This window comes from Athalia rosae, chromosome 2 (genome assembly GCF_917208135.1).
Source record: "Athalia rosae chromosome 2, iyAthRosa1.1, whole genome shotgun sequence".
NCBI classification, from domain to species: domain Eukaryota; kingdom Metazoa; phylum Arthropoda; class Insecta; order Hymenoptera; family Athaliidae; genus Athalia; species Athalia rosae.
This window is the reverse complement of record NC_064027.1, coordinates 18,845,518-18,871,493: the sequence shown is the minus strand read 5'-3', so window position 1 is coordinate 18,871,493 and position 25,976 is coordinate 18,845,518. Positions and strand designations below refer to the sequence as shown.

At 36.4% G+C, this 25,976-nt stretch overlaps 3 protein-coding genes across 11 annotated transcripts in view; all 3 read right to left on the bottom strand.

Moving 5' to 3' along the window:
* Positions 1–283: 283 nt before the first annotated feature.
* On the bottom strand, positions 284–11,124 carry LOC110116786 (monocarboxylate transporter 10). 5 transcript variants are annotated; one of them, XM_048649587.1, is made up of 11 exons: positions 10,932–11,124; positions 10,556–10,858; positions 9,760–10,086; positions 8,777–9,453; positions 4,319–4,470; positions 3,961–4,234; positions 3,733–3,874; positions 3,465–3,653; positions 3,126–3,358; positions 2,889–3,050; positions 284–1,854 (listed from the first exon to the last, which is right to left on the bottom strand). In XM_048649587.1, exons 4-11 carry the CDS (start codon positions 9,372–9,374, stop codon positions 1,799–1,801), a joined length of 1,806 nt encoding a protein of 601 aa, XP_048505544.1. In that variant the 5' UTR covers positions 9,375–9,453; positions 9,760–10,086; positions 10,556–10,858; positions 10,932–11,124; the 3' UTR covers positions 284–1,798. The 5 variants fall into 5 exon arrangements, with proteins under 5 accessions (XP_048505544.1, XP_048505539.1, XP_048505543.1 ...); XM_048649582.1 differs by lacking the exon at positions 284–1,854 and adding an exon at positions 2,038–2,614; XM_048649586.1 differs by lacking the exon at positions 284–1,854 and adding an exon at positions 2,038–2,614 and having other exon boundaries at positions 3,126–3,372; positions 3,465–3,630.
* Positions 11,125–11,269: 145 nt separating this feature from the next.
* On the bottom strand, positions 11,270–14,247 carry LOC105683066 (E3 UFM1-protein ligase 1 homolog). Of its 3 annotated transcripts, XM_048649579.1 has the most exons (7): positions 14,087–14,247; positions 13,838–13,917; positions 13,719–13,792; positions 13,259–13,637; positions 13,035–13,181; positions 11,590–12,954; positions 11,270–11,521 (listed from the first exon to the last, which is right to left on the bottom strand). In XM_048649579.1, exons 1-7 carry the CDS (start codon positions 14,164–14,166, stop codon positions 11,370–11,372), a joined length of 2,277 nt encoding a protein of 758 aa, XP_048505536.1. In that variant the 5' UTR covers positions 14,167–14,247; the 3' UTR covers positions 11,270–11,369. The 3 variants fall into 3 exon arrangements, with proteins under 3 accessions (XP_048505536.1, XP_012250795.2, XP_048505537.1); XM_012395372.3 differs by having other exon boundaries at positions 13,719–13,917; XM_048649580.1 differs by lacking the exon at positions 14,087–14,247 and having other exon boundaries at positions 13,719–13,781.
* A 4,344-nt stretch (positions 14,248–18,591) lies between these two features.
* LOC105683104 (protein phosphatase PP2A 55 kDa regulatory subunit) overlaps positions 18,592–25,976 on the bottom strand; it is a 35,061-nt gene continuing 27,676 nt past the window's right edge. For all 3 annotated transcript variants that reach the window (XM_012395458.3, XM_012395462.3, XM_012395461.3), the window contains 6 exons: positions 25,695–25,973; positions 24,648–24,825; positions 24,204–24,538; positions 23,898–24,113; positions 23,663–23,830; positions 18,592–23,562 (listed from right to left, as the gene is read on the bottom strand). In XM_012395458.3, the coding sequence (XP_012250881.2) occupies positions 23,678–23,830; positions 23,898–24,113; positions 24,204–24,538; positions 24,648–24,825; positions 25,695–25,973 (1,161 nt within the window). In that variant the 3' untranslated portion in view covers positions 18,592–23,562; positions 23,663–23,677. The remainder of the gene's footprint in view (positions 23,563–23,662; positions 23,831–23,897; positions 24,114–24,203; positions 24,539–24,647; positions 24,826–25,694; positions 25,974–25,976) is intronic.

Here is a 25,976-nt window from a genome sequence, read left to right as displayed (position 1 = left end):
AACTTTTTTTTCTTCTTTCATCCGATTACGTAATACATCGGTTAATCCGGGAGGTATTTCCGGGAAACCTAAACGAGGAAAGGAAATTCACAAATCTGATTCATATATATTTATATGTATACACATATATTTACAACATAGGTATAACTGTATATAATATATCTCTATCTTTAATCACACACTATATACCCTATATAAAAATAGTATTCCACATAATGATCGAAATAAGATACCAGAACTGTAGGAAAACGGAAACAAGACCAAAAAACAGCTACTGCACACGTATGATTAAATATAGTATATTTTATTAGTTATATAAAATGATGTAATAATGTATGGTCGTTAAATACATACACGTGCCTTACAGAACAAGGAGAAAAAAGAAAAATCACAATAAGTCGGTGTCAATGGATCATTGTTGATCTTTTAAACTAGCTGCATATTTAAGGCTAAATGATAAAGTGATGGCAGAGAACAATCGATAACAACGATGATAATTCCAACGATATGTAAGTATAACATACATGTTACATACAATACATATTTATTCTGTCACTGAATCAACATACCTGTAATACTATAAGAATATATCTAAATTATTATGCATCATAGATATCCATGTATTTAAGCTAAACAGCACGCTATTTTTTGTAATGTGTATCCAAGACCGATGCTTTGAAGAAATGTATAAACAAATCGACAGTTAAGTACTCAATTCCCGTATATTTATAGACATTCATTTAATCATTATAACGTTATATATGTATGTATGGGTGACTGTATATCTCTACCTTTACGCAAAACGTTTTATGCATGTTTTTGTACTTATTGTGAGTAAATTTTTTTTACACAGGAGTTTCGTTGTAAGGAATATGTACGTACGTTGTCCTCGTCTGGCATAGCATCTAACTAGCCGCAGCACAGAGCGATTCGACACCCTGTAATTCATGTGCGACAATTGATTTTTGATTTTGCAAAACAGAGGAGCTGAAATATGTGGAAAGTCATAGACTCGCTACATAATTTTCTTTTACTCTTTTTTCAATTTTGCTACTCGCTTCGCTTCACGGCATATAAATATTTGAAAAGATATCATCGTTATCCTTATCATCGTCGAAACTATTATCACACGCGTCACGGACTAAATGGCGTAAACAAGGCCCCACGAAAAAACAATTATGCATACAAAATACAATTGGTTTCTAACATATGTATATCGATAAATGCACTTTGGTTGTCAATCGACTATAGGCTACACCAGTTATACTGCAATAATGTGATACCTATCTATACATACAGAGATACGTGTGTGCATACCGTGTGATAGCTAATTCTGTGATTAAACGTTGAGAATGAGTAAAAAATAGTAAATTATGAAAAATTACTGATCGCGCGACGTCATTTGACAATGAGTATAAAGACCGTATGTATATTTCGTGTCTCTGAAAATAGGTATTGAAGCGTACCACTGAACTAGTGTGCCCAATTTCGAAATCACGAGTAACTAAAAGTAGGTACTAGGAAGTCGTTTCTAGTTTGAGAGATAGAGGAGCATTGGGAGGTAATTACCTAATTGATAATGTGCGTGACCTGCACTTTTGGCCAGTTGAATTAAAAAAAAAAACTATGTAAATTATTAATTCTCGTCTATCAACGGTTATTAAAATTCTAGAGCAATCTTGTATCGTAATCAAGAATTGCGTAACAATTTCAAGCTAACTAAACAATCCCAATGAGCCGAACGGTCAACATCGGGTAATTTTACGATAGATCTGGAAATATAGGTAGATTTTAACAATCACGGGGATTTCAAGGGTACACCATTCCTGCTCATATCCTGAAGCTCCTTTTCTTCTGTAACCAAAACAAATCCAAAATTTACCTTCCACTCGTAGATACAAATGACAATGAGTTGTCTATGAAGGATTTTGAAAGTTGGATAATGAAAATGGTATAAATTAATCACAGCGAAGACAAAGAAAAAAAAAATAGTGATAGTAACGATATAGAAGAATAAAACAGTAGAAGAAACAGAAATATACAAAGCCATTTATTTACATATGGCAAGAACAGAATAGAGATTCAAAAGCGTTCTCCTGCAGAAGAAGCTTGGATGAAGATAGCCACCTTCAGCGTTTGTGAGCCAACTGCCGTGAGAAAGGGTTGTTAAAATGTTGTTGTAAGCGTTTCAATATTCTGTACATAATCAGATGTAGCGAATACGGTTACGTCGTTAGATCTGGCACACCCTGTGTCTTCGTCCAAGTACCTACTATTGTTAGGAGTTCAAAGTTAACTGAGAAAGGCCCCTACAAGATAACGAGTTGTTCTTTTTCCGTGTCGGATAAAATGGTCACTGTCGAGGATGAATCGTGGTTCCTTTCAGGATAAGAACCCCTTAAGTGTCTGCATCCGAAAAGCAACGGTTCACTTTCAGAGTAGCGAGATGTAATGTTATTAGCCATTTGTACGCATCGGCGTACTTTATACCGTTCAAAATTTCGATAGAAGTCGTTCAAATTGCAGTCTTCGCGACTGCAGTATAAAGAGGAAATTTTGGTGCCGGGGTAGACAAACTTGCCGTTCCATAATTCTTCTTCAGCTCTGTTGATCCCTGCGAATGTATTGAGTGGAAGAAAACACGCTGGTAATTAAAATAGGCAACCGGACGTCAACCAGACTCGTGTGCTCGAATCCCTGAGTATGCAGATACTTTCTTGCCGTTCAATATTTCCATGCGTTAACTATTAAGCTTTGCATATGTGAATATTTTCCCAAGGCTCAGTCAAACCGTAATTAATTCATTTAGATCGAAACTTAAAAAACTAATAATCAAGAGAATAGCGAAGAAAGTTGAAGAATAATTAGAGTGTAATGATTCAACCAACCGTTTTGCCAGGCATTTTGAGCTATGGGATGACGTGTTTGGTTTATTGGCTCAGCTTTGCCACGTCCAGATCTCTCTTCATCAACGCACCTTATTAGGAACATTGCAAGTGCACCACAAATTGGGGGAATTCCAGCCAAATAAAACGCCAAATCGTACGACCCTGCAATTCATTAAGAGCTCCATTCGAAAAAGGTCGAAAAATGGTTGACTATCCTTATCGGTTCGAATGACTCACCGGTGTGATCGAATAAAACCCCTGCGACGGGAGGACCAATGGTGAGTGGTATAGAGCACATACCGAGAAGAAATCCTATCGCCTGAGTAGCTCCTTTCCGTCCACATATATCGAAGGCGATGGGACCCAATAGAGATATAAAACATCCATCAAAAAGTCCCATTCCAAGAGATATGGCAAGAATTACTTCGAAAGAGTGCGTCAGAGGCAGGAGCATCGTGAGGACTCCGATACTGATAAACGATATCTGTTTGAATTCAGTCCGAATGTTATCAACTGTTCGAATCTTTCTCGATTCTAAATATCGATCTTGTTCTCAAGTTAAAAATTTTGAAATACCTGTTGGAGTAGCATACGATTGATGCGTGGTAGGTCAGCGATGTATCCAAATATAAGCCGTCCGAGACCAGAGGTGATGCCGATGCATACGACAGGTAAATTTTCACTAGCTCCCACGAATCTGCTCTTGATGAATTTCCCAAAGTGAATATAGGGGACGAAGTACCTGAGTTGAAAAAGAAATAGTTCCTAATATTTCACAGTAAATAGATTGTGACACCGAATCAATGTTTTGAAATTTTAACCGTTATTCGAATCAAATATTCACCCAAATAACGCGATTGGTATGGCACCAGCCCATAAGACATATCGTTTCTGTTTCCATATCGAAACGTTGATAACTTCCTTGAGTTTGGTTTTTAGAGAAGTTTTACGTAAACGCGAGTCCTCTATATTTGGTGGCGGAGGTGCTGAAAAATTAATAGGACACAAAGATATTATGCAAATCTGAGTGGTAAGCGGTGTTGTCCTATGATTATAATCGTTCGATACTCACGCAAAACTGGTTTGAAAAGTAACGAGCATCCCATAACGACAGCGGTAAGGCCAGCGAGGCATTGCAGGAGTCCTGCTAGCCCAACGTGTTTCAGTAATGCAGACATCAGGTAAGGCATGAGGATGGTAAATACGGAGCTGCCTGCAGTAACGACACCGTTGACGAATCCCAAATATTTTTTGAAATAATGTCCGAGTATTACGAGACTCGGAGTATACGCAAGACTTGCACCGAGTCCGTACATGACTCCGTACGTCACGAAAAGGGCTTCTACCTGTGCTTTGGTAAGTCCCAGATTTTAGTAAATAGATGAATACAAACGAACATAATTTAGGAAAATGGATAACCACGCAATAACCTTGTCGTAAAGTAAAGAAGATAAAAGCATTCCACCAGAGGCTAGTGCTCCTCCAATAAATGTTGTCAACCGTATTCCAATTTTATCTGTTAGGATACCAGCAATTGGGGACAAGAGGAAAGTTGTACCAATTGTCAAAGAACCAACCAGGGCTAAAACAGATCAAAGTGCATGAATTTTTTTTTAATTATTTTACTTGAATACGTTGGTATACCTATACGTGTTGGCGACTTACTCGGTAGAGTTATTTTTTGCAATTTCTTTGTTTTTCGTGAAAACGAAATTTAAGTTTATTGTGAATAAATGCGGATTCACTTATTCCGACGACGAGACTGAACAGAAATTCAAGAGAAATTCAAGATAAATTATACACATTTTCAGAAATCGAGTAGGATTTAATTGAGGCGTTGGATGTTCATTATTTAAAATCCTTCACATCGGTTAATAGACACAATATAAATGAAGAAAAGTCGAAGTAAAGGTTTAACGGAGGTTCAGATCTGAGATTTGTTGAATCAGTCACGTATATGAAGAACAACCAATTCAGAGTATTTACACACAATAACAATAATGTATAATCAATGAATTGTGAGAATCATTTGCTAACGTACAATCCATATAATGTAAATGATCGGTGTGATACGTCGTATAGGTGTCCATTAAACGGATATAAGTTATGTTATACATAATAGTCGACACATAGGCATACCATTTTTGATTGTACACACGCCTATAATAGACTACAGACAAATTTTGATGTATAGGGTGTTGAATTTTTATGAATGCAATATTCATAAGTCCCTGGATTATCACCATTTTTACCGCCTATACGAATATCAGATATAAGAGTTACAAAGTGAAAAAAATAGGGCATGAAGGGGAAAAAATGTTGCAATTATGCAATTAATAACAATCGATATAATCTTGATTAAGTTCTTTCATTTCGAAATTCTAATAATAAAACGAATTTAACTGATGAATTAGTTTGATCTCGTGTATCGTTTGGTTTGGTCGCCGCGCTCGCATAATATTCATTTACATATTTACATGCCTTATATACAAATAGGCATATATGCCATCTTACGCGTGCATTTTATGTCCTAAATGACTATTAAGCTAGACCTGAATTAATCGTAAATTAAACGGTCATTAATCGTAATAGGGGTTAAGTAATGTCTATCTACCGATTCAATTTCTGTTTATAACACAGCCGCAACCGCCGCGTTCACCGGTCAGCGGTAAGAAGTAAGTAAGCCTACGACTTTGGATTACTAACTATACATCTATTTATAGATATACCTATGCATGTCGTATATTATGTATGCGTGTAATGAAAGAAAACCGGGAATACAATTTCTTTGTCGCGTGCCGTCGGCATAGAAAATAATAAAAGAAAAAAAATCGAACAAACAGATCGGCTTTGAAACGTGCAGTAGAAGACGAATAAGCGCTGCGTATAAAGTATTTCCGCAAACTTCAGACTGCGGAATAAAAATAAATGGCGAACCCTCGTGCGCTTAAGATGACATATAAATATCTATCAGAGATACAATAAAGGACTTCCTAACTCAGCTGAACACAGACTTACGTCGGGGGTAAAAAAACATTTCAAAATGAATAAATTTTCAGTCTAATGAAAGTTACCCGCGGATTCGATTTAATGGCCGAAATATTCCTTCCCACCCGATTTTTTTGTTCCAACTAACCGCCGTTCATTTTAATTGAAAAGATAATACCGATGCGTGCGTCGCCATATACTATCGCGTTTCACGAAACAAATTCAATTTTCGTTTTTTTAATCAAATCATTTCCCCGTATGCTTAGATATACCTGTTCACAAATCACACGTGTAAGATCATGGTACACTACATACCCATTCTATACACATGGATGTACATACAAATACATAGGTAATTGCCAACTGTCGTACAATTGGTGCTGAGAATGATCGTTAATCGTATAGTTCATCACCCTAAGGAACTGCACGGAGATGCTGTACATTGACAACATGACATACATAGATACATATATGTATATGTGTATAAGTTATTCCTTCTGAACCGTATACATAAACGATAGTGTGATTGAGCTAACGTTTATTATATGTATATACAATGTATTATACACATTGTATTCAAAACATTGATAGGTAAATTCAATGGAAACCGCTAAAATTAATTGACTCGTCGAACTAAGTAAAAAAATAATAATAATAACAGCGCTGACGATAATATCCTCCGATACCGATATTCAGGTAGAATTTAATTCGTGTTGCTTTTGTATAGCTGCAGCCTGCGGTTGCTTCATATACATGAAAACTATCAGGTAACGACTATTTACTTGTAGAATGTATAATACGTATAGATATCTTCGGATATGTAATTTCATACGAAGTCGCAACAAGCTGGTCACGCAGTAAGGAGATGCTGTATCAAAAATCAGAAAATCGACATTGAGGTATGTGTACGTACAACGCTCCGTTTTTACACAAAGTACAAGCGCGCGTGGTTCGGATTCAAAAACGTATAAATTAAAAAAGTGAAAATTACAAATCATTGCGACTAAATTGTCCAACAAATAATTTGGAACGACAACTTTCACTCTTATCGGTTGAAAACTGACCCATTGTGAGTTTCGCCACTACGCCACAGTGAAAATTTATTTGTTCCTAAAATAATCGTAGATAATCTGAGATAAAGCACTAGCGAATCCCTATGTAAAATGGCGAAATTATTGAATGATAGCTATCCTGGACGATAACGTCTGTGAAATTTGTTCGAATTGTTATCGTGCAGAGATAGGATTGTTATTTGCATATTCACGTAACGAATATAACGCAATATATAGAATTGCGATTGTCCGTTAGAATATGATTAATGCATTTTACACGACCACGATATGATGTTCGTTCAAACTATGACATCTTCTATGAACGTGAACTAACTTTTTCTCCCCGGAAACTATAACGTTATAAACATAATTAGAAGAGATTAATGGCCTCTCGATTTACAATATTATATATCCATGCCTATATCTTAACGTTTCGCATTGTTTGCGAGCCATGAGATAATCGAAGGTGTAATAAATCATATGTAATCTCTATGATATTTCGAGAAAACAGTTGAATCACGGAAGCGCTGTACCGAGAGTTAAAGCAATTGCGATAATAATTCAATCTATCTGATCTGTTTGCACGTAAACGTAATTCTTATGCCAAGTTTATGCACAGAGTTCAACTATACCATATGAAAAACCCATATAAATTAATTGTTCTCATTCTAAGATATTATTTACAAATAAAAGATTTTCCAACGGTATACCTTCGGTACATACGTATAATAACGACACAAAGAGGAGCTGTTACAGCAAATGATAACCGATAGGACTACATCATATCATCATTATTGTTATCATTACTATTATTATTATGAATATTATGCCGCCAATTATGATATAATAACGACACAAAGAGGAGCTGTTACAGCAAATGATAACCGATAGGACTACATCATATCATCATTATTGTTATCATTACTATTATTATTATGAATATTATGCCGCGAAATTATGATTAAAACCATTATAACCATAAATTGCGTGAAAGTATATGTATACATGTACGGAGGAAGACATCAGGCCTTTGATCCCAAGAATATTAATAATAATAAAAACAACAAAATCAACGCGTTGTATTCCACATGAAAGATGAACTATAATTTTAATAAGGACCTAGGTACAATAGTATGGTATGAAAAAGTTTCAATTTTTACCCCACAGTTATTTCAGAAAATATTTTCCATTTCACAATACCGTCCGAATTAATTTGAAGATACTTTTTAACCACCCTGCATACCGCATGATCTGAATGCGTAATACGCTTGAATGGTGTATACATAAACGTCTCCCTGCATGCAGCAGTGCAATAAATTGGATAAGGTCAAGAATTATTGCATGGTCACAAGCACGGCAATTACGTTTGTGATATGACGTGCGTGTAGTGTATTATATTACGGAGGTTCATGTTTGACAGGTAAAATCACATGCGACTCATTCATAAATATTATAAATATGTACACCTCTCTTGGACAGAAGAAAATATAGTTCATAAGTAATTCAATCGAAGAATACCGTATTAAATTTTAATTTGAATTCAGGTAACAAATCAAATTAGCCCAAATGAAATAGAGCTGCGAGGTGAATGATATGCACATACATATGTGGTACAGTGTAACCGCATATCATTCTTTGTGTTGACCTCAGTCACGATAGGCGGCAGTGAAACTATCGTATCATCGACTAGCATATCAAATTTCTTAAAACTGGACAATTTTCAGAAATACGAGATGTGGTATGTACTGAAGAGAATAAGTTAAAAGAATTCTCCGAGGTACAATCATCTTTGATCCAATAATAATATAAATTGCCAACCTATTATGGGAAGGAGAAGAAAAAACTCACCGGCTTTGGAAGATGCTTCGGTATCGCCAGTTTCTTGTAATCCAGCTTGTAGTTTTATATACACAACCGAGTATGCGTTTATAATGCCAAAAAGTACTCCATTGATGAAAAAGCTTGCAACCATGACGGACCATGCTCTGACACCTCCATCGGGTGGTTCGTGCCTGCTGGCATTATTTGTAGCTAGCAAGTACTCTGGTGACAAGATGTCACCATGTCCTGGATCTTCTGGGTCCTTCTTCTTTGATGCTACAACTTCGTCATCCTCACTATTTGATCTTAAAACTTGAGGAGCATTGCGTACCCAATCCTGCGGCCGAATAAGGGGAGCACCAACCTCTGCATCTAATGACATTTCTTGAACAATTGGTGGTGCTGGATTGGCGATGATTGTAGTGTGCAGGTGACTTTCATTTTGATGATCATGGTCGTCATTGTTGTTATTACTTGAGCTTTCGTTTCTGAGAATTGGTTCCTCGCTTGACACACGTGTATTTCGATTTTCCCCATCAATTTGAGTACGTGCACCTTGCAATGTGTTGTAAGTTAAATCCGGGGTAGATTCTTGCTTTGTTTCACTGCTCTTTGTTACGGTCATCCTGGACGATAAAAGAATTTGACAAATGAATTATCTTCTTCACTATCCTCGAAGAAGATCTCTACTGGACCTAGTGACTCTGTAAAAAAGGAAAAATTAAATTTGTTACTGAAATAGAACAAGTCATTTAAAACCTTTATATTTGTGAACAAATGAAAATTTTTTGCATGAAAATATATTATTCCAAAATAAACTTGTTGAAAGATAACATGTTTTTATACGTGCAGAATGCAAATATTTGTCTGACAGTAATATCTGTAATCGCGAGTATTGTACCGTAGCTGTCTATATTAGTACCAACAACAATGACGAGGAAATTATTAAGCGAAAAAACGACCCCAACAAATCATCGAGTAAATGTAAAAATCAATTCATTTCCAGATACCTGTATGTAATAAAATTGTTGATTAAAATTCACTACGTAGTTAAAAAATAATTAAAAATTTTCAACAACAATTATCCATTACTCAAAGACATCCCAATGGATATTCATAAAGGAATGAAAATCTTTATTTTTCTTTCGCGCCTTGATTTTATGCTGATTTCTTGACAAAGATCGGTTGATAAACGCAATCTTGGGTCGCGTCCCGCGTCGTCGCTCACGATGGAAGGTACAAGCCACCCGGTGTCTGCCGCGGTTGAGAGACGACTGCGCGTCCGGAGACTACAATCGGTTGGAAGAGATATTTTACATACTCTTGCGGTGCAATATCTGTGAAGCAGAAACTTCAAAGTGTACGGAGGTTCTGACGCCTGATAAGATCGCGAATAATCAAATTTTTAAGCCATTAAAATTTTTCTCGAACGGTTCAAATACATAGCAATCTATACAGCAAAACTTGCAGTTTTGAATGAAATATTTTTGTTAAATCCTTATTGAAATTTCCGACGTTTTTTTAGTTAAGAATCGCTGCGATAACATTTTTCGCTTGAAAAAAGTGAACTGGTCGATGTCCCTTGAAACCCGATCTGAGCTGACCATAGTCTGAAATTGAATTAACACGTGGAAACCTAAATATTCAGGTCAGAGACAAAAGAAGATAAGAATAAATCAACTCAACTGCTGATCGCATAGTAAAATATTTGGAACTATTCAAATCTACTAACATATTGATGGTATACATATAACAAGTGTTCGGTATGCACGTGTTTTTTAAATCACATGAACTATGTTATTTTACCTGCACATTGCTAGTTGTAGACATAAATTTTGGTCCGTTGATTCTCCGGAGGGAAAAATTACTAAGCGTTATCAAAGTCAATCAATCAATCAATCGTAATCGCATCATAAATGGCAGTGATCGTTGAAAGGGGTAACCTTGACGTATGACGAGTTGCGCCCATATAGGCGCCCTATGACCTTCGAGCGCGCGAATCTCCGATTCATTGTTCACCTTTGTTGTCGTTTGATTTCTGGTGTGTGTTATTTCCAGAACACCCACCGATTTCGCGAATGTTCAACCGGATTCATTGGATTCTGTAGACTGAGGGTAAAAGGTTGAGGTTAAACAGCTGCCTGACTGAACACTCGCCACTTATTTCTCTAATTAAACTCACGTTAGCAATTTTTACGATCGAGAGCCGTCTATGCACCGAAAAAATTAGAAACACAGAAGGAAATTTCGCGTTACTCGCGTACAACAGACGCTTCTGGTACACAAGGGCAAAGGCTACTGGATTTCGAATAGACTTTTATGGATTCGGTCACGAAACTTCACACGTGGTGCGCCTCGACAATGCGCGATAGCTGAGCAGGGGATTACCACTGGGCCTACGAAGTTGCAATATTTGGCAAGAATACCAAGTGTGGCACATACACAAACTAATATTACCGGATAACTCGACCGATAAGGCGGAACGCTACAAGATTTTGATTTTTATACGCGAACTGAAAATTTTTTGATTGTAATGACTGATCACCTTTTATTAAATAATTAAAACAAGATAGAGAAAGGGCATGTTGTACATATGGATACATGAAAATTGTCCCGTGGTTTACGCGTTACCATCTTGTGGCTTGTCGGATTTCAATTGCTTTTTGAAATTGATCGCAATATTTTTGATGTCTTCTAGATCACGGTCTAATAGCCACTGGACTTTTTGCTTTGCGTCCGCATCGGCTGAGCTGAGCACCATCAAAACTAGATCTATAAAAAAATCGAAGCGTTAAGGAGTGAAACTAGACTGCAATTTAGAAAGAAGACAATAAACGAACCGTGATATGCCCGTAAGGATGCACGAACGTCCTGTTGGATGTACGGTAGCAGGAAATCAAGAATGGAGAAAACGTGTCTGCCGGACATATGAAGCGCTGTCTGCGTAACAGCTGTGAAGAGTATGCTCGTAGTGAGATGTAGGACTAGGGCTGGGTCTCGGGTTACTGACAATTGTTCCAACAAAGCCTCTCGATGCCCAACAACTGCAGGCCTTTCTTTCTTCTTGTCATACTTCCTCAAAACCATGCAACAGGCAGCTAAGGCAGGCTCTGCTGCATTCAGCAACTCATCGACGGAGGCTCCAGAACTTGCTACTTTGTGAATTAAGTTCAGGGGTTCTCTCACATCTGGCGGTAGCTCTGCAATTATCTTCTGCCTTGCCTCATTCGTAATCACATCAGGACATTGCACAACGTTTTGCTGTGCGGCAACCTTAATTAACTCAGTCACTAAATCGACTCCCAACGTCTTCAGTAGATACTTGGTGAGGCTTGGCTGAACGGTTTTGTCAAGTTGTTTTATCCCCTTGTCAAATATACGTATATTTAGAGCAATTGCGTTCAATCTTTCCTCGACTACAGACAAATTGTTAATTTTTGTTGTCTGTGCAAGTTGCTCAGCCAAAGCCATAGCGCGTTGGTTCAGGCCAGCTTGTAAATGAGAAGCCAACTCAGGAACAAGACCCTCGATGTCCGAGAGACTTTCCTGCTTGCCTATCTCATTCGCAACGTCGACTATAGTTAATAATACAAACTCCTTTCTCCCTGAATCCTGCGCTTCATGGGCATCATCTGAATCAACGTTGTTGTGCCCACTTTTGCCACGGTGACTCTTCTTCTTCGTTGACTTTGTTCTCGTCTCACGCCCCTGACTCCCACCCCCAGCCTTTCCCCCAACTGCTTTTTTTCGACGTTCTTCCCGCTTGTCCATTTTAGACTCAACTGTATTATCGATACTTTTTGACTTGATTCTAGTCTCTGCCACATACTGTAGCCACTTGCCACTGTCTACTGCTGCCTCGGCTTTTTTTGCGACAATATTTTCAAATGGTAAGAGCAGACTCTGAAGGAAAGCATCAGAGATAGCGACAGTGTTAGCAAAAATGTGAATGTTTGTGTTTATCCGTTTTATTGCATCTCTGAGCAAAGCTTCAGCATCTTCTGGTGTGAATACCGAAGGCAGCAACGGGTATATATCAACAAATGAGCCGGTTGCCGCAGCCTCCTCAACGTTCGCATCTACTTGATCTGTCACGGCAGAACCTACCGCAACGGAGTCTAGCATAGTCAATTTCTCATTGACAAAATGACGTTTGACAAAGTTTTGTGGGTCCGACAAACCAAGTCGAAATAAAGCATCATATTCTATAAATTAAATAAATAAGGTAAAGAAGAAAAATCAAAAAATGGAAGACCGCAGACGTGGATTCTAAAGATATACAAACCGAGATAGCCGTTCTGTTTGTAAAAGTTGTCTACCCACTCGCTTTGACCCTTTGAATAAATTGTTGGAACGTAAATTCCGTTGTTACCCTGTTTCCCACTCACAATGCCTGGTATCTGCCTCAGCTCTTGCAAGTTGTCAACTATCGCTGTAAAACAAATAACGTTCTTACGACAGTCATAATATCAGATGGATCAAGTAATCTAGGTCAAAATCTCTAAATACATGGAAAGATTCTCTCTGGTACGGAGCATTGGCCAAGAACAGCTGAAATTGGGGTGGGTCTGGTAATCGCCGACAATGCTCCTCTGGTCTTTGCTCGATTTCGCGCAACATAGCCTTCAGTGTAAAACATTCTTAGGTCCTGTGCATCCTGTCTACCAAATATAGTTTTTCCTAGTTCTTTTTCTACAGTGGATTGCAGGAATTCCGCTGGCAGATCGTAGTTGAGAGTGAGCTGTGATACATCAATGTGTCCATGTTGGCTCAATCTTTCATTTATTTCCCCAGAAATTTTCATGACATAGGTTTTGTCAATGAGTTGACCCAGGACGATTTTAATTGACTTGTCATGTCTTTCAATATCTGCAGCAGCTTTTGAAACCTGAAACAAATTATACAGTAATCAAGTGCTTGATGAATTACTTTTGATGTACACATTGAGCAAGCGTTCTCCAAGTCATACCTGAGCGAGATCGACATTGAGTATTTTTGCCAACTCTGCCAAGTTAATGCGACCTCCAGAGACCTGCAACTCATCTTTGATCTCTCTGATAAGATGTTGAGGAGTTATATAATCCTTACCATCTGTCGTGAAGATAACTTCGATGAGCTTACTTTCCAATAGCCTTGTCACAATCTCAATACAATTGCGCTCCGAAAGTCTGTAAAAAATATCAGAGCATGAAGACTCTTGAAGATACTATTAACCCCAGATTTAGATACGTCAGGAGAAGCATAAGGAGGTTAGGAATGAGATTATGCAGGTACAGGGAATGCATTTGAATAAGATGCAGCTAGTTCAAGATCATTACTCGAGGGTAAAAATCAAACCTTTGCAACGTCGAGCTTAGCTGCGCTTTCTGAAAGTCCGCAGCTAATCTCTTCACTTCATCCCAATCAACAGCTGTCATTGTTGTGCGTTGGAGAGGTTGGATTCGATTCTAGTAAGCTGTATTCTGCTGGCTGTGTGAACCCATCTGTTGAGTCGTTGAGTGCGTTGAGTGTAGATAGGAATAGAGGTGCGGGAAGCGTGGTGGGGGTATGCTTATGTACGTACTTTTCCTTATATACAAGAGCTTAGCCTCCCCACTAGGAGATGGCGCTGACAAAAATTGCCCTGTAGGGGTTAATACTACTACAATTTGACGTACACCATATAGAATAAAACACTCATCTTTATTTTACCAATTATTAATTGATGATAATGATAATTATTTAAACAAATGGATATAATTATATTTGATAATCATTAGACGGTATGTATAGTTTGTACTCTCGTATATAATAAATCTCAGGGGTACCACTAACACTGACCCGTACGGGGAGAGGTAGTACCAAATGGTAGGATTGTTGAGCGCCTAGTTTGATTTTAGTATTGAGTATAGTGTGTGTGAGAGTGTTTGTGTGATTTGATTGTGTGTGTGTTTACCCCACAGCCCGATTTTACGCACACGCAGAGCGGTCTCGCGTACATGAGATTACCACATTCAAAGGCTCACGGACGGCCCGAGTTTTCCCGCCCCACTACTTGGTGCGCTGCAGTTGATCACTTACACGCATACGGGTCCCTGTAAATGATATGCACGTACACAATCGATTCTCGCTGGCGCGCGGCGTTCCACGATTTCAACTCATTGTCAGAATCAGAGCAATCGTGCAACTCACAAGGGGAAGCTGAGAACTCGTCATCACCGATTTCGGCCAAATTCACAGTATATGTCGGGCTCGACTAGAACTTAAACCATGTACGCGAGACCGCTCTGTGTGTGCGTAAAATCAGGCAATTTTGGAAAACTGCGAGTTATGAGACCAGAATTGCAAATTAATTAATTCCAAAACTTCGAATTAAAACTGGAAATTAAATTTTCAGTGAAAAATTATGTATGTAATTTTGAATTCGAATCATAATATTAAAAATCAGAAACGGGTTTTTAACTCAAAAATTAGGATTAAGGAGTTTCAAAATAAATTTCTTATTCGAATGACAGAACTAAAAAATTGAAAATCACTTTCTTATTCGAATGATATAATTAAGGATGCAAATAATATTGTATTACTTAGTTCTTATTTTGACAGTAACAATTGGGAAATAAAAAAAATTCACCTAGTGCTAATTCGATTACTTTCTGTATGCGTTTTTCGCAACCCCGCAAGCTACACAATTGCCAGTTTCTCGATTGACGCGTAAGATCAAAATCGGAACACCGTGCGCCAGCGAGAATCAAATCTTTCGAAAATGGCAGACAGTAAAATTGATTCTGTGCCTGGAACAGAGTGGATACTACATATTTGACATCATTTCATTTTATTTTCAACGTAAATAAGATAAACATTGAAAAAAAATAAAAACCAAAATAAAAAATTCCACACACGCGGATCGAACCCACGAGCCTCGCACTATGAGTCCGAATGCTTGCCGCTTCGCTGACTGCTATTCCCCGTTAGTAGCTCACTTGAAAAGCTGGTCTACTACCCATAAAATGTTTAAACAATAATATCTGAAAAACGCTTGGCCATCTCGTCTTTTTACTTGGCTCACTTTTAGTTCTAGTCGAGCCCGACATATACTGTGAATTTGGCCGAAATCGGTGATGACGAGTTCTCAGCTTTCCCTTGTGAGTTGCACGATTGCTCTGATTCTGACAATGAGTTGAAATCGCGAAACGCCGCGCGCCAGCGAGAATCGATTGTTGCGTGCATATCATTTACAGGGACCCGTATGCGTGTAAGTGATCAACTGCAGCGCACCAAGTAGGTGGGGCGGGAAAACTCGGGCCGTCCGTAAGCCTTTGCATGTGGTAATCTCATGTACGCGAGACCGCTCTGCGTGTGCGTAAAATCGGGCTGTGGGGTAAACACACACACAATCAAATCACACAAACACTCTCACACACACTATACTCAATACTAAAATCAAACTAGGCGCTCAACAATCCTACCATTTGGTACTACCTCTCCCCGTACGGGTCAGTGTTAGTGGTACCCCTGAGATTTATTATATACGAGAGTACAAACTATACATACCGTCTAATGATTATCAAATATAATTATATCCATTTGTTTAAATAATTATCATTATCATCAATTAATAATTGGTAAAATAAAGATGAGTGTTTTATTCTATATGGTGTACGTCAAATTGTAGTAGTATTAACCCCTACAGGGCAATTTTTGTCAGCGCCATCTCCTATCGGGGAGGCTAAGCTCTTGTATATAAGGAAAAGTACGTACATAAGCATACCCCCACCACGCTTCCCGCACCTCTATTCCTATCTACACTCAACGTCTACACTCAACGACCCATCAAACCGTTGAATGTGTTGGACCGCTAAATTATTACCTAAAAGACTTCCTACAAGTCTGTGATTCAGACCGAATCATTCAGGCGTCTCGTAATATTACGTCCTCTATCTGAATTTTCCCAAAAAAATAGCTACTTGAACGATTTGATACCAATCAGCTCCGTCATCAGTCAACGATTTGATTCCATCGATTCCTTATCGATTCCATCAACGCAACAATGTACAGCCTAGATGTCTACTTTCAACGGTACAAAAATACCGGCAATAACATCGGGTGGGGAAACTGAACGAAATCCTATGAACCCAGCATTTTGGTATTGAATTTTATTATGCAAATTCATCATTTCGTCAGTAAGATTTGTATTATTATTGTTTGCTCGCTCAATTAATCAAATGATCGAGACATCTCTGGTAGGGTAGGGATTAGAATTTAGAGATTCCGTAACTTGACACACACACATGCACACCACACACACGCGCGCGCGCGCACACATGCCACTGGCTTTGCTCTTTGACCTCTGATCACTTGCACTTATTTATAGGGTTATTATCTATGAATTTGTGGTATGATTATAATGGTAATTATAATAACAACGAATAAATAAAAATACAAATAATAATACCATTGAGTTTTCTGTCTCGTTATCACTTGCGTTTTTTTACTGTTATTGGATAGTGTCCAGCAATACTGATAAAAATACTAATGTACGAATATCAGTGCCAGCAGATAATTGAATACCTGAGTCATTTTTTTCCCCCGTAATACAAATTTGGGCCATTCCACGTGAACCGGATCAGTCACCTCGCAGATATCTTTTTAATTTGGCATGTCGATTGTCCATGGGGAGTTGGAATTTTGTGCAAGAGGATTTTTGTATTAGTGCAAACTTCGATTTATTATCAACAATCGAAAATTTGAGCAGCGTTTTCTTCAAAAAATCATAACTTCGTCAAAAATGATTTTAGATTCAATTTTTTTTTTCAGCATTCACGCGGATAAGGCCATAGATTTGAAAAAAAAAATGAATGGTGCCAGAAAAGTTCATTTATCATTTGTTTATTCAACAAATAAGTTTTAAATGATTTTTAAAACACTGACGGATAGCACCGTGTTATTTCTCGTTTTTGAGATATTAGGACATATTAAGACACAATAATATCTCAACAACGAGAAATAACACATTTCTGGAACTTACTCTATCGCTTTGGAGAGTCATTTGGAGGCTATGGTATTTGCTTCAGATTTTTAAACGGTGTCGATCATCGTGAAAATGACTCGCGAATGCCGCCGCGGAGCGTCCACCAAGTAGCGACCGCGGAGAGTAGACAGGGTATTCTCTGTTGCTCGACGCGCGTCATTACGCGCATAGGCGGCGACGAGCTCGAATTTACGCGCGTCGCCAACTTTGATGATTTTTTACTCGAAAACGAAGCCGAACGCATCTCTGAATATAATTCACAGGCTGTAGTATAGTTCAAAGTATATGTCAGCATTTTTTCTAATTTTTCGGTGCTATCCGTCAGTGTTTTAAAAATCATTTAAAACTTATTTGTTGAATAAACAAATGATAAATGAACTTTTCTGGCACCATTCATTTTTTTTTTCAAATCTATGGCCTTATCCGCGTGAATGCTGAAAAAAAAAATTGAATCTAAAATCATTTTTGACGAAGTTATGATTTTTTGAAGAAAACGCTGCTCAAATTTTCGATTGTTGATAATAAATCGAAGTTTGCACTAATACAAAAATCCTCTTGCACAAAATTCCAACTCCCCATGGACAATCGACATGCCAAATTAAAAAAATATCTGCGAGGTGACTGATCCGGTTCACGTGGAATGGCCTATTTTCATTCAAAGGTCCAGTATGATACTGTGTTACTTAAAAAATGAAAGCTTGCTCGTTTGCCAACAATGACTCGTTGTATTCTAACACACAATATAGTGTATAGAAAATTCATCGTGGATTCATATTTCGAACTCAACGTACTCTGTTACAACCGAATCATTTCGGATTCTGCAAAAAACAAAATGTTGTATTTCGTGGTGTATGTATGTAATTAATATCAGCGAAATAAACCACTGCAAAGTACACCAAGTTCTTATACATATACAGTTCTTGTTTACTAATATTACTTTTTCAGCTTCTTCATTTCGTTACCTATTATCATACATTGTTTTTTTATGCTTACGTATTAAAATTAGTCATTTACTTAAAAGTAGGTCTTCATCGCTTTCATTGCTTTATTTTTTCTCTATATTTCATCTAAAAAAGAAGGAATTCTCAGTTCAACTTTGACACTGCCTTCAAATTCTTAATACCTTATAATATTGAAAATTGCAATAATCAATTTATTACGGAGTGTCCCAAAGATCAGGCTATTCATCTGATTGTAAGGTGTGGAATCTATTCATCGTATGGTAATACTCAAGTATCAGGCAGTTTTCTTCGCCATTTTCATACATACAACAAAATATTTGGAGCACCTGGTATAATATTAATACAGTTCTAATCAAATCAATTATATTAATTTAATACTACGAGTTATAATAATGTATACAAATAATGTAATATAGCCACAGTTATTCTTGCAGAAACATTTTTGCAAGATAATAATTCATTGAAGCTAAGATTTTTAACTTTCAAGTTATTTTTTTACAATTTGTTTCCAAAAATACAATTTTTAAGCCACCCTTGCCATTGAAATTATCTAATACTGATGAACGAAGCTTCTAAAATACATCTATAAATTCACAATCTTCATTTCTGCTGCACGTTCTATTTTACAATTGCGGTAATATTCGTTATTTATAGATGATTAAAAATTTTCTATCAACATTATCCACTGGTTGGGCAGAATACATTATTTTATGGCACGAACTTTGTTATATTATCTCTTCCCAGTATTCCCTACTAAAGTAGATATTCACCTGGCATTACAAATTCACTATCCCTTGTTAATCGCAGCATAAGAATGAGGCTGTTATTTATTCTCAATGAAATTAAGTAAAAATTCAGTGCGTATTTATGAACTTCATATTTCGAGTTCATAAAGCAATAGCCTCGCCAAAGCTCAGAATGGGTATTCTCTTTCTAATTCACCACCTAGACAACACGTTCGACAAAATCTAGGGCTAACAAAAATTCAATACAAGAATTGAATTATTCACTTGATGATAGTAAAATTTTTTCAAATTATATGTTTCATGAGACAAAAAAATAACCAAACCATAAATGCTCATAAATCAAAATGGATCAAATTTTTTACAAGTGTTTATTGATCAATTTCTTTTTTCTTTCTTCTTTCGTTCAAACACTACATTACAAAATATCACCGACATCTTGCTGTATTCTTTTCAGATTTGCCATAAGTTATTACATTTGCCCATGTTTATTTGTTTCATTCTACACGATGTCATTATTATTTTGTTTATTTCCGTTTTTTTAAATCTATTATTCGCTTCCAAAAGCCGAACATTCTCATCGTTATTCGGCGTGAAGTACATACAAGGGAGTTCTGAGATTTAGTATATGGCTTTTTTCAGTACTCAAATACAGAGCAATGCTTTTGCGGTTTATAATTCCATGTTGCGGTTTGTAAGTTGAAATTCATTATGGTACCCTGACTTGCAAAAATTTTCATCCAATATTATTTTATTAATGCTATGTTGTCGAAATATCCCGATGAAATTTTCATAGTTTAATTATTCTAAGTAGTGATCATAAAAATATTCTGTAAAAATTTATCGAATTTACAACATGCTGCATTATACATTTTACTTCTCTGTCACCATCACAGTTTGAGAGGTATATTGAAATAAATTGTTAGTCAGAATGAGACAAAAAAGGTTTCAGCTAGCTGCGTTACAACTTTCACGATTGTTTTTTTTTTCAACATGTCAATGTCTCACATCTTGCAACGTGGTGTACAACGCAAACTACCTGCAACACCGCTCTGATTTTTTTTTCTTGAACCACCTTTTCTTTCTTTCAGTTGACATTCTATCGATCAAATTTGATGCGACAAAATAATATTTTTTTCTTTCTTAGATCTGATTTCAGAGTAAAAAGGTGACGATAAAAAAAAAACTTTTTACACTGAACTTATTATCTACCTAATTATTCATTTTGGCTAAAGACGACCACAGTCAGATCATTTTTACCGTAGCTAACCCGTATACATGTATATAAATACATTATATAGCAGTTCACAAAGAAGAGGAAAGAGAAAAAAAAATTAAAAAGCACAAAAATTAGAGAAAAATGTTAGTGTAACAATACCTAATACAAAAATAACGCTGCACATCACCAACTTACGTTGTGGTGAGTTTTGCGATTTTGCCTCGTAACATCCTAATCGATAGTTTTATTAGAATTACAGATGATTTTCATTATTATTATTATACGATTACTGTTCATCTTATTATTATTATTATTCATTATTTATTACTATTTCCGTACTTTGTATGTTCGATTTCTTATCTCAATACATGACTACCCATTGTCGTAATCTACGTTCACTGTTACAGTGCTTCAATTAATTATTGTTATCGTTGTTATTATTATTATTCGTTTTCTCTGTTGTTGTCGATATTATTATTATTACTATTATTAATAATTACCAATGTCACTGGTTTATAGCGCAGTAGGGGCGGGGCATGCAAACTTTTTCAGCTTTGAAGAAATTTACATTTTTTAATGTAAGAAATCAGAGATGTATCGTAAATACGATGATTGGCAAAAATGTCTAGATCGTTGTTTGCTGGATAAAATTTCCAAATACTTAGCAAATCATTAGAATTTTAATTTTTCTTCTCCTTACTGTTACTATTATACCTATAAACCAAAAGAATAAGAAAGTCTAATGAAAAAAATGGAACTTATTATGCCATTTAGTAAAACTGATTTAGTAAAAAAAGTTCGTTTAATATAGGTCTTCGATCCGTCTGGTAAACTTTAAAGGTCTAGTTTGGATTGACGGTTTGTTTCGAAAAATAAATTACGAGGGTTGTTAGATTCCTGAATTCTCTTGATCAATTCGGCGTACCGAATTGTCTAGATTATAAAATAAAAATTGGTAAACGTAAACGAGTTGTATCTCGTAGGAGAAATTACAATCACATCAAAAAAAATTTACAATTCAATCAATTGGTTTTTTTTACAAAATATTTTTTGTATCTTATTTCCGCAAGCTTACAACGTTCAGCGAATTCACTGAAACGCTTTATCCAATGATGTAACACATCATATCGTGAACCTAGGAACCATTCTATCATACACAATACTCTTTCTTCTCATTTGCAAGCCCAGCTTACTCATGTCAAGTGCAGTACGTGTGTCTTTAATCAGTGTGTTATTAAGTTCAATAAATATCAATGCATATTTTATAGTCATTTCTCTGTCCTTCTTTTTTCTCTCTCTTATATCATTATGCTTGATGTACTTCTTCATTTTTTCTTAAAAAATCATCGGTGCCTTGGTGTGCTATGCGTTGATTCTATAGATATACATACATATTATTGAATATTTTCATACATACAAGGACACTCTGTGGAAACTGGCTACTCCATACGACGCGTACGTTAAGGTAACGCTACTCAGGCGCACGGAGTGGCCAGTTTCCAGGTTTTGTCCCTGTATAGGTACATATACACAGCGCTGTATATACATGTATTTCGTGTTATCGAATGCCCATCTTCAAGTGTGCGTCATTCATTAAATTCAATGATAAATTGCCCAATCAAAATATTCAGTAGCATGATTTTTCAAGTTTTTCTCTTGGTAGCATTGTGTTAGTATACCTTCATCTTGTAGCTGGAAGAAGTCAATAGATTAAATTCTGAATTTAAGCAATAAGCGGCTACTACAACGGGATACCGTAAGTCCATAGTTTAAACGACGGTTTTTGATATCAAAATAGAAATTTGAACAAAAAATAATGAAAAAAAAAAACCTATACCCAATACGATAGGTCATTTAATTCCATTATTGTATGAATATAAAATTAATTATTTCGCGGAGAATAAATTCGGTAACAGGAAACCAGAAAGTAGACGATGATCCCATTTCGATGCATGGGCAAAACCTGAAAGATGATTGATATCCAAAATTTATTCAACAAATATCTGAACGTTAATTTCTCCAAAACTAGCTAAATACTTCAAGATAAAGTTATCCAGATTCGTACCTCATAATCATCGTTCAAATAACAGAAATGATTGGTGGTAATAGTAATAGTAATAGTAATAACAATAGCAATAGCATAATAGTAGTAGTAGTAGTAGTAGTAGTAGTAGTAGTAGTAGTAGTAGTAGCAGTAGTAGCAGTAGCAGTAGCAGTAGTAGTAGTAGTAATAATAATAATAATAATAATAATAATAATAATAATAATAATAATAATAGCAATAGTAACAATAAAATAACATTAGAAATAAAATAAAATAAATGGATTGACGAATGTTTCTACAGCGTTTTTGATGCACAGGCGAAGGATCTACCGAACTGCCCATGAAACGGTTGCGTTGGAAGAAAAAAAATGAATCATAATATTCCAAAAGAAATCCATCATGTAACGAAGAAATCTGAATAATAAAAGTGATATACTGAGCATTTTTGCAATTTAGCGATTCAAAAAAAGACCCGATAGTTTATGTTCGAACGTAACCGCTCATCGAAGACAAATGACAGGTTGAATATGAAGTTCACTTTACATCGTCGTTCAAATCTGTGTTTTGAGCTAGCAGCTTGGTAGACACTTGGAGCTAGGTGTACGATGGTTTATTTCATTCATTTTTTTTTTTGTTTTAATAATTTTTTCTTGTTTTTTTTTGTGTGTTATAAGTGCGTGTGGATGGATGTTCCCTGCGTACATCCTTCATCAGTCGGTCGACGATCGGCAAGGCGAGTCAACTTTCGTCTGCGTTATCTTCGTGCTATCAGCCATACACACTGCTCCTTAGTCGGTCCCACATGATATTTTCACGTCATTATGTAGCGTTGTGTTATCTAAATTTGGAAAAATTTTCCAAGTCATAATTCAGGTACTTGAAGCGATGGAATAACGTTCGCTTTCTATCGGATTGACTAAGATGTTTATTATAATCACCTGCATACAGATGTGCTAAAGTTTGTCTTGAAATAGAAAGAGATTGTTGGTAGCTGCTACAGCAACAACATTTTCAGACGGATGCCATGCGGTATGTAGAATTTTTTTATTAAAGTCCAAACAATCTACACTAATTTCATCTTTTTTGCGTTTACCACCTGTGCATACCTGAAATGTTGTCGAATCATTAGCAACTAGTTTTGTTGTTTTGAATACAAACAATAAAGATACAAACCTTTCGTGGTTTGAGCAGTGTTTTAGGCTTAGCGATATCACGGGCAGCTTCTAAAGTAAGATCTCGTTTTGTAGAGCGATCAAATACTCTGAAGAAATTGTTATAAGAACCGGTCATGATTGCCGAGTCGTTTCCACTCCAACAACATTCGAATTTGTCAAAAATGCAGTCATTCTCGTACAACGAACAGAGTTTTGATCTCAGGTAATCGTGCACCTGAAAAAGTAAAGTAGCTTGTTAAAAGAAAATCAGCCTAAATGATCACTTGCATCATATCGATTAACTTAAACAAAGGAGAGGGCTTACGTGATAACACTCGATGGGCTTAGTCTCCATGTGTAGGTCCCAAACTTTGACACTGAGGTAGTCTCTGCTAATCATATACCTGCCAGAGTTGCTTAATTTTACGTCACTAATTGACGATATGATTTCTGAGAAAAAGCTTCTATTTGTCGGATCTTCTGGTTCTTCAAAAAGTTTGCTATGTCGATCACATAGGGCAGCAGCCCTCATATCACACAGCCTGATTGTTCCTTTGCTACTGCTGTAAACTAATAAGTTGCACTCAACTGGATGGAATTCAGCGGCAGTTATCACTTCTGTCAGCTCTTCCATATTCGTCGGCTTAATATCTACGATATCTATACCATGGTCGTTAGGAAATGTACTAGTTTTAATTTTGATGGTTCAGGCGAATTCGGACATTTATATTTTAGTAATTGTCGTAGGATTTAAAAAAAAAAAGGATACTGAAACTCTGATCGGTGATTTCAAGATGCCACAGGTTTATTCTAAGATCATCTGCACTGAGATATGTCTCCTGGTCACTATTGACACTGATACTGTTTATGTGATACGTGTGCGCATTGGCAAAAATCCGTCTCGGTGACGCCTCCACCATTAATTCCATTGGTTTTATGGTGGGTACCTGTTGAAAATGAAATAATGCTGAAATGAATAACAGAGTCACTTGCAAACCGTAACTTAACGCGTTGTTTGTCTGTTTATTTTTTCATCATGACATAACATCTGGAATTTGTAATCAATTATAGCACCAACATGAGCAAGTGAGCACCCAAAGTTAAATTGAATAAAAAAAGAAAACAATGAACGATAATAAATATGAACTTTTAAATCTTTTGTGAGAAATTTCATTAAAGATGATGCAGATAGATATTCGATGTAAAGATGTGTTCAAAGACTAAAAAGAAATAGTTTAATGTAAGAGAAGAAAAATTCTAATTTGAATGAGACAATAGTCAACAACACATTATACTAATGTTATGTACATACTTGGCCCCCACCAGACACTCAGATGTGATAACTTATAATTCGTATTAACAATTCAAAAGTCAGAAAGATGTTGGTATTGTTCTTCATGCTAAAAAATTGTGTACGGAGGAAAATTTCACAAGGTAATTAGTGAATAGAAGGTTTGATTCAATACCTAGTACACTCAAATCATAGCTGATGAACTAAAAAAAAAAACTTGGTATTCAAATCAGTTGTGGTAATTATGGTTCACAAATATGAAGGTCAAGGCCTGGCGGGTTGTGACCAGTACGTGCCATTGTCCCATTTCTGAATAAAAAAAAGTCGAGTTTACTGCTCTCTGTTTATATCTATGTTTCACTTGGCACATTAACATTCTGGCGGACCAACGAAATGCCGGAGTATTTTTACAACCCTGACCGATTGTATACAAGGTATTTCATCATAGTTAACATTGAGAAAATATTTTCAAAGTCTTCAACCAATAAATGAAAATCAGGAATAATATTTCAACTTTGGTCTTACCCTGAGCGCTGTAATACAAGCTGGATCCCTAATAGATCCATTTTCTTCTTTAGTGTTATATCCCTCGACTCTCTTGTCTCGTTCACTGACTTTCCATAGTTTAATAGTCTTGTCGTTTGTAGAAAGTAGGAAGTGTGCAGGATTTTTTCTCTTAAGCCATCTAATTTTGTTAATTTTTTCTTCTATTTCTAAAGATTTTAAGTAATCAAACTCTGGTTCGTGGCTTTGGAAGGTACTATAAACGTTGTACTCTCCGCGACGTGGTATACTGTTTTTACTCTG

Excerpts from the sequence above, each read along its gene's own strand:
- LOC110116786 (XM_048649582.1), bottom strand. The coding sequence starts at position 9,374 with ATGACCGTAACAAAGAGCAGTGAAACAAAGCAAGAATCTACCCCGGAT. Across the intron at positions 4,235-4,318 it reads CTTCTTTACTTTACGACAAG|GTAGAAGCCCTTTTCGTGAC; the intron begins GTTATTGCGTGG and ends ACCAAAGCACAG. Across the intron at positions 3,359-3,464 it reads ATCGTATGCTACTCCAACAG|TATCGGAGTCCTCACGATGC; the intron begins GTATTTCAAAAT and ends ATCGTTTATCAG.
- LOC105683066 (XM_012395372.3), bottom strand. The coding sequence starts at position 14,166 with ATGACAGCTGTTGATTGGGATGAAGTGAAGAGATTAGCTGCGGACTTT. Across the intron at positions 13,918-14,086 it reads CTAAGCTCGACGTTGCAAAG|ACTTTCGGAGCGCAATTGTA; the intron begins GTTTGATTTTTA and ends TATTTTTTACAG. Across the intron at positions 11,522-11,589 it reads ATCCTTACGGGCATATCACG|ATCTAGTTTTGATGGTGCTC; the intron begins GTTCGTTTATTG and ends ATTTTTTTATAG.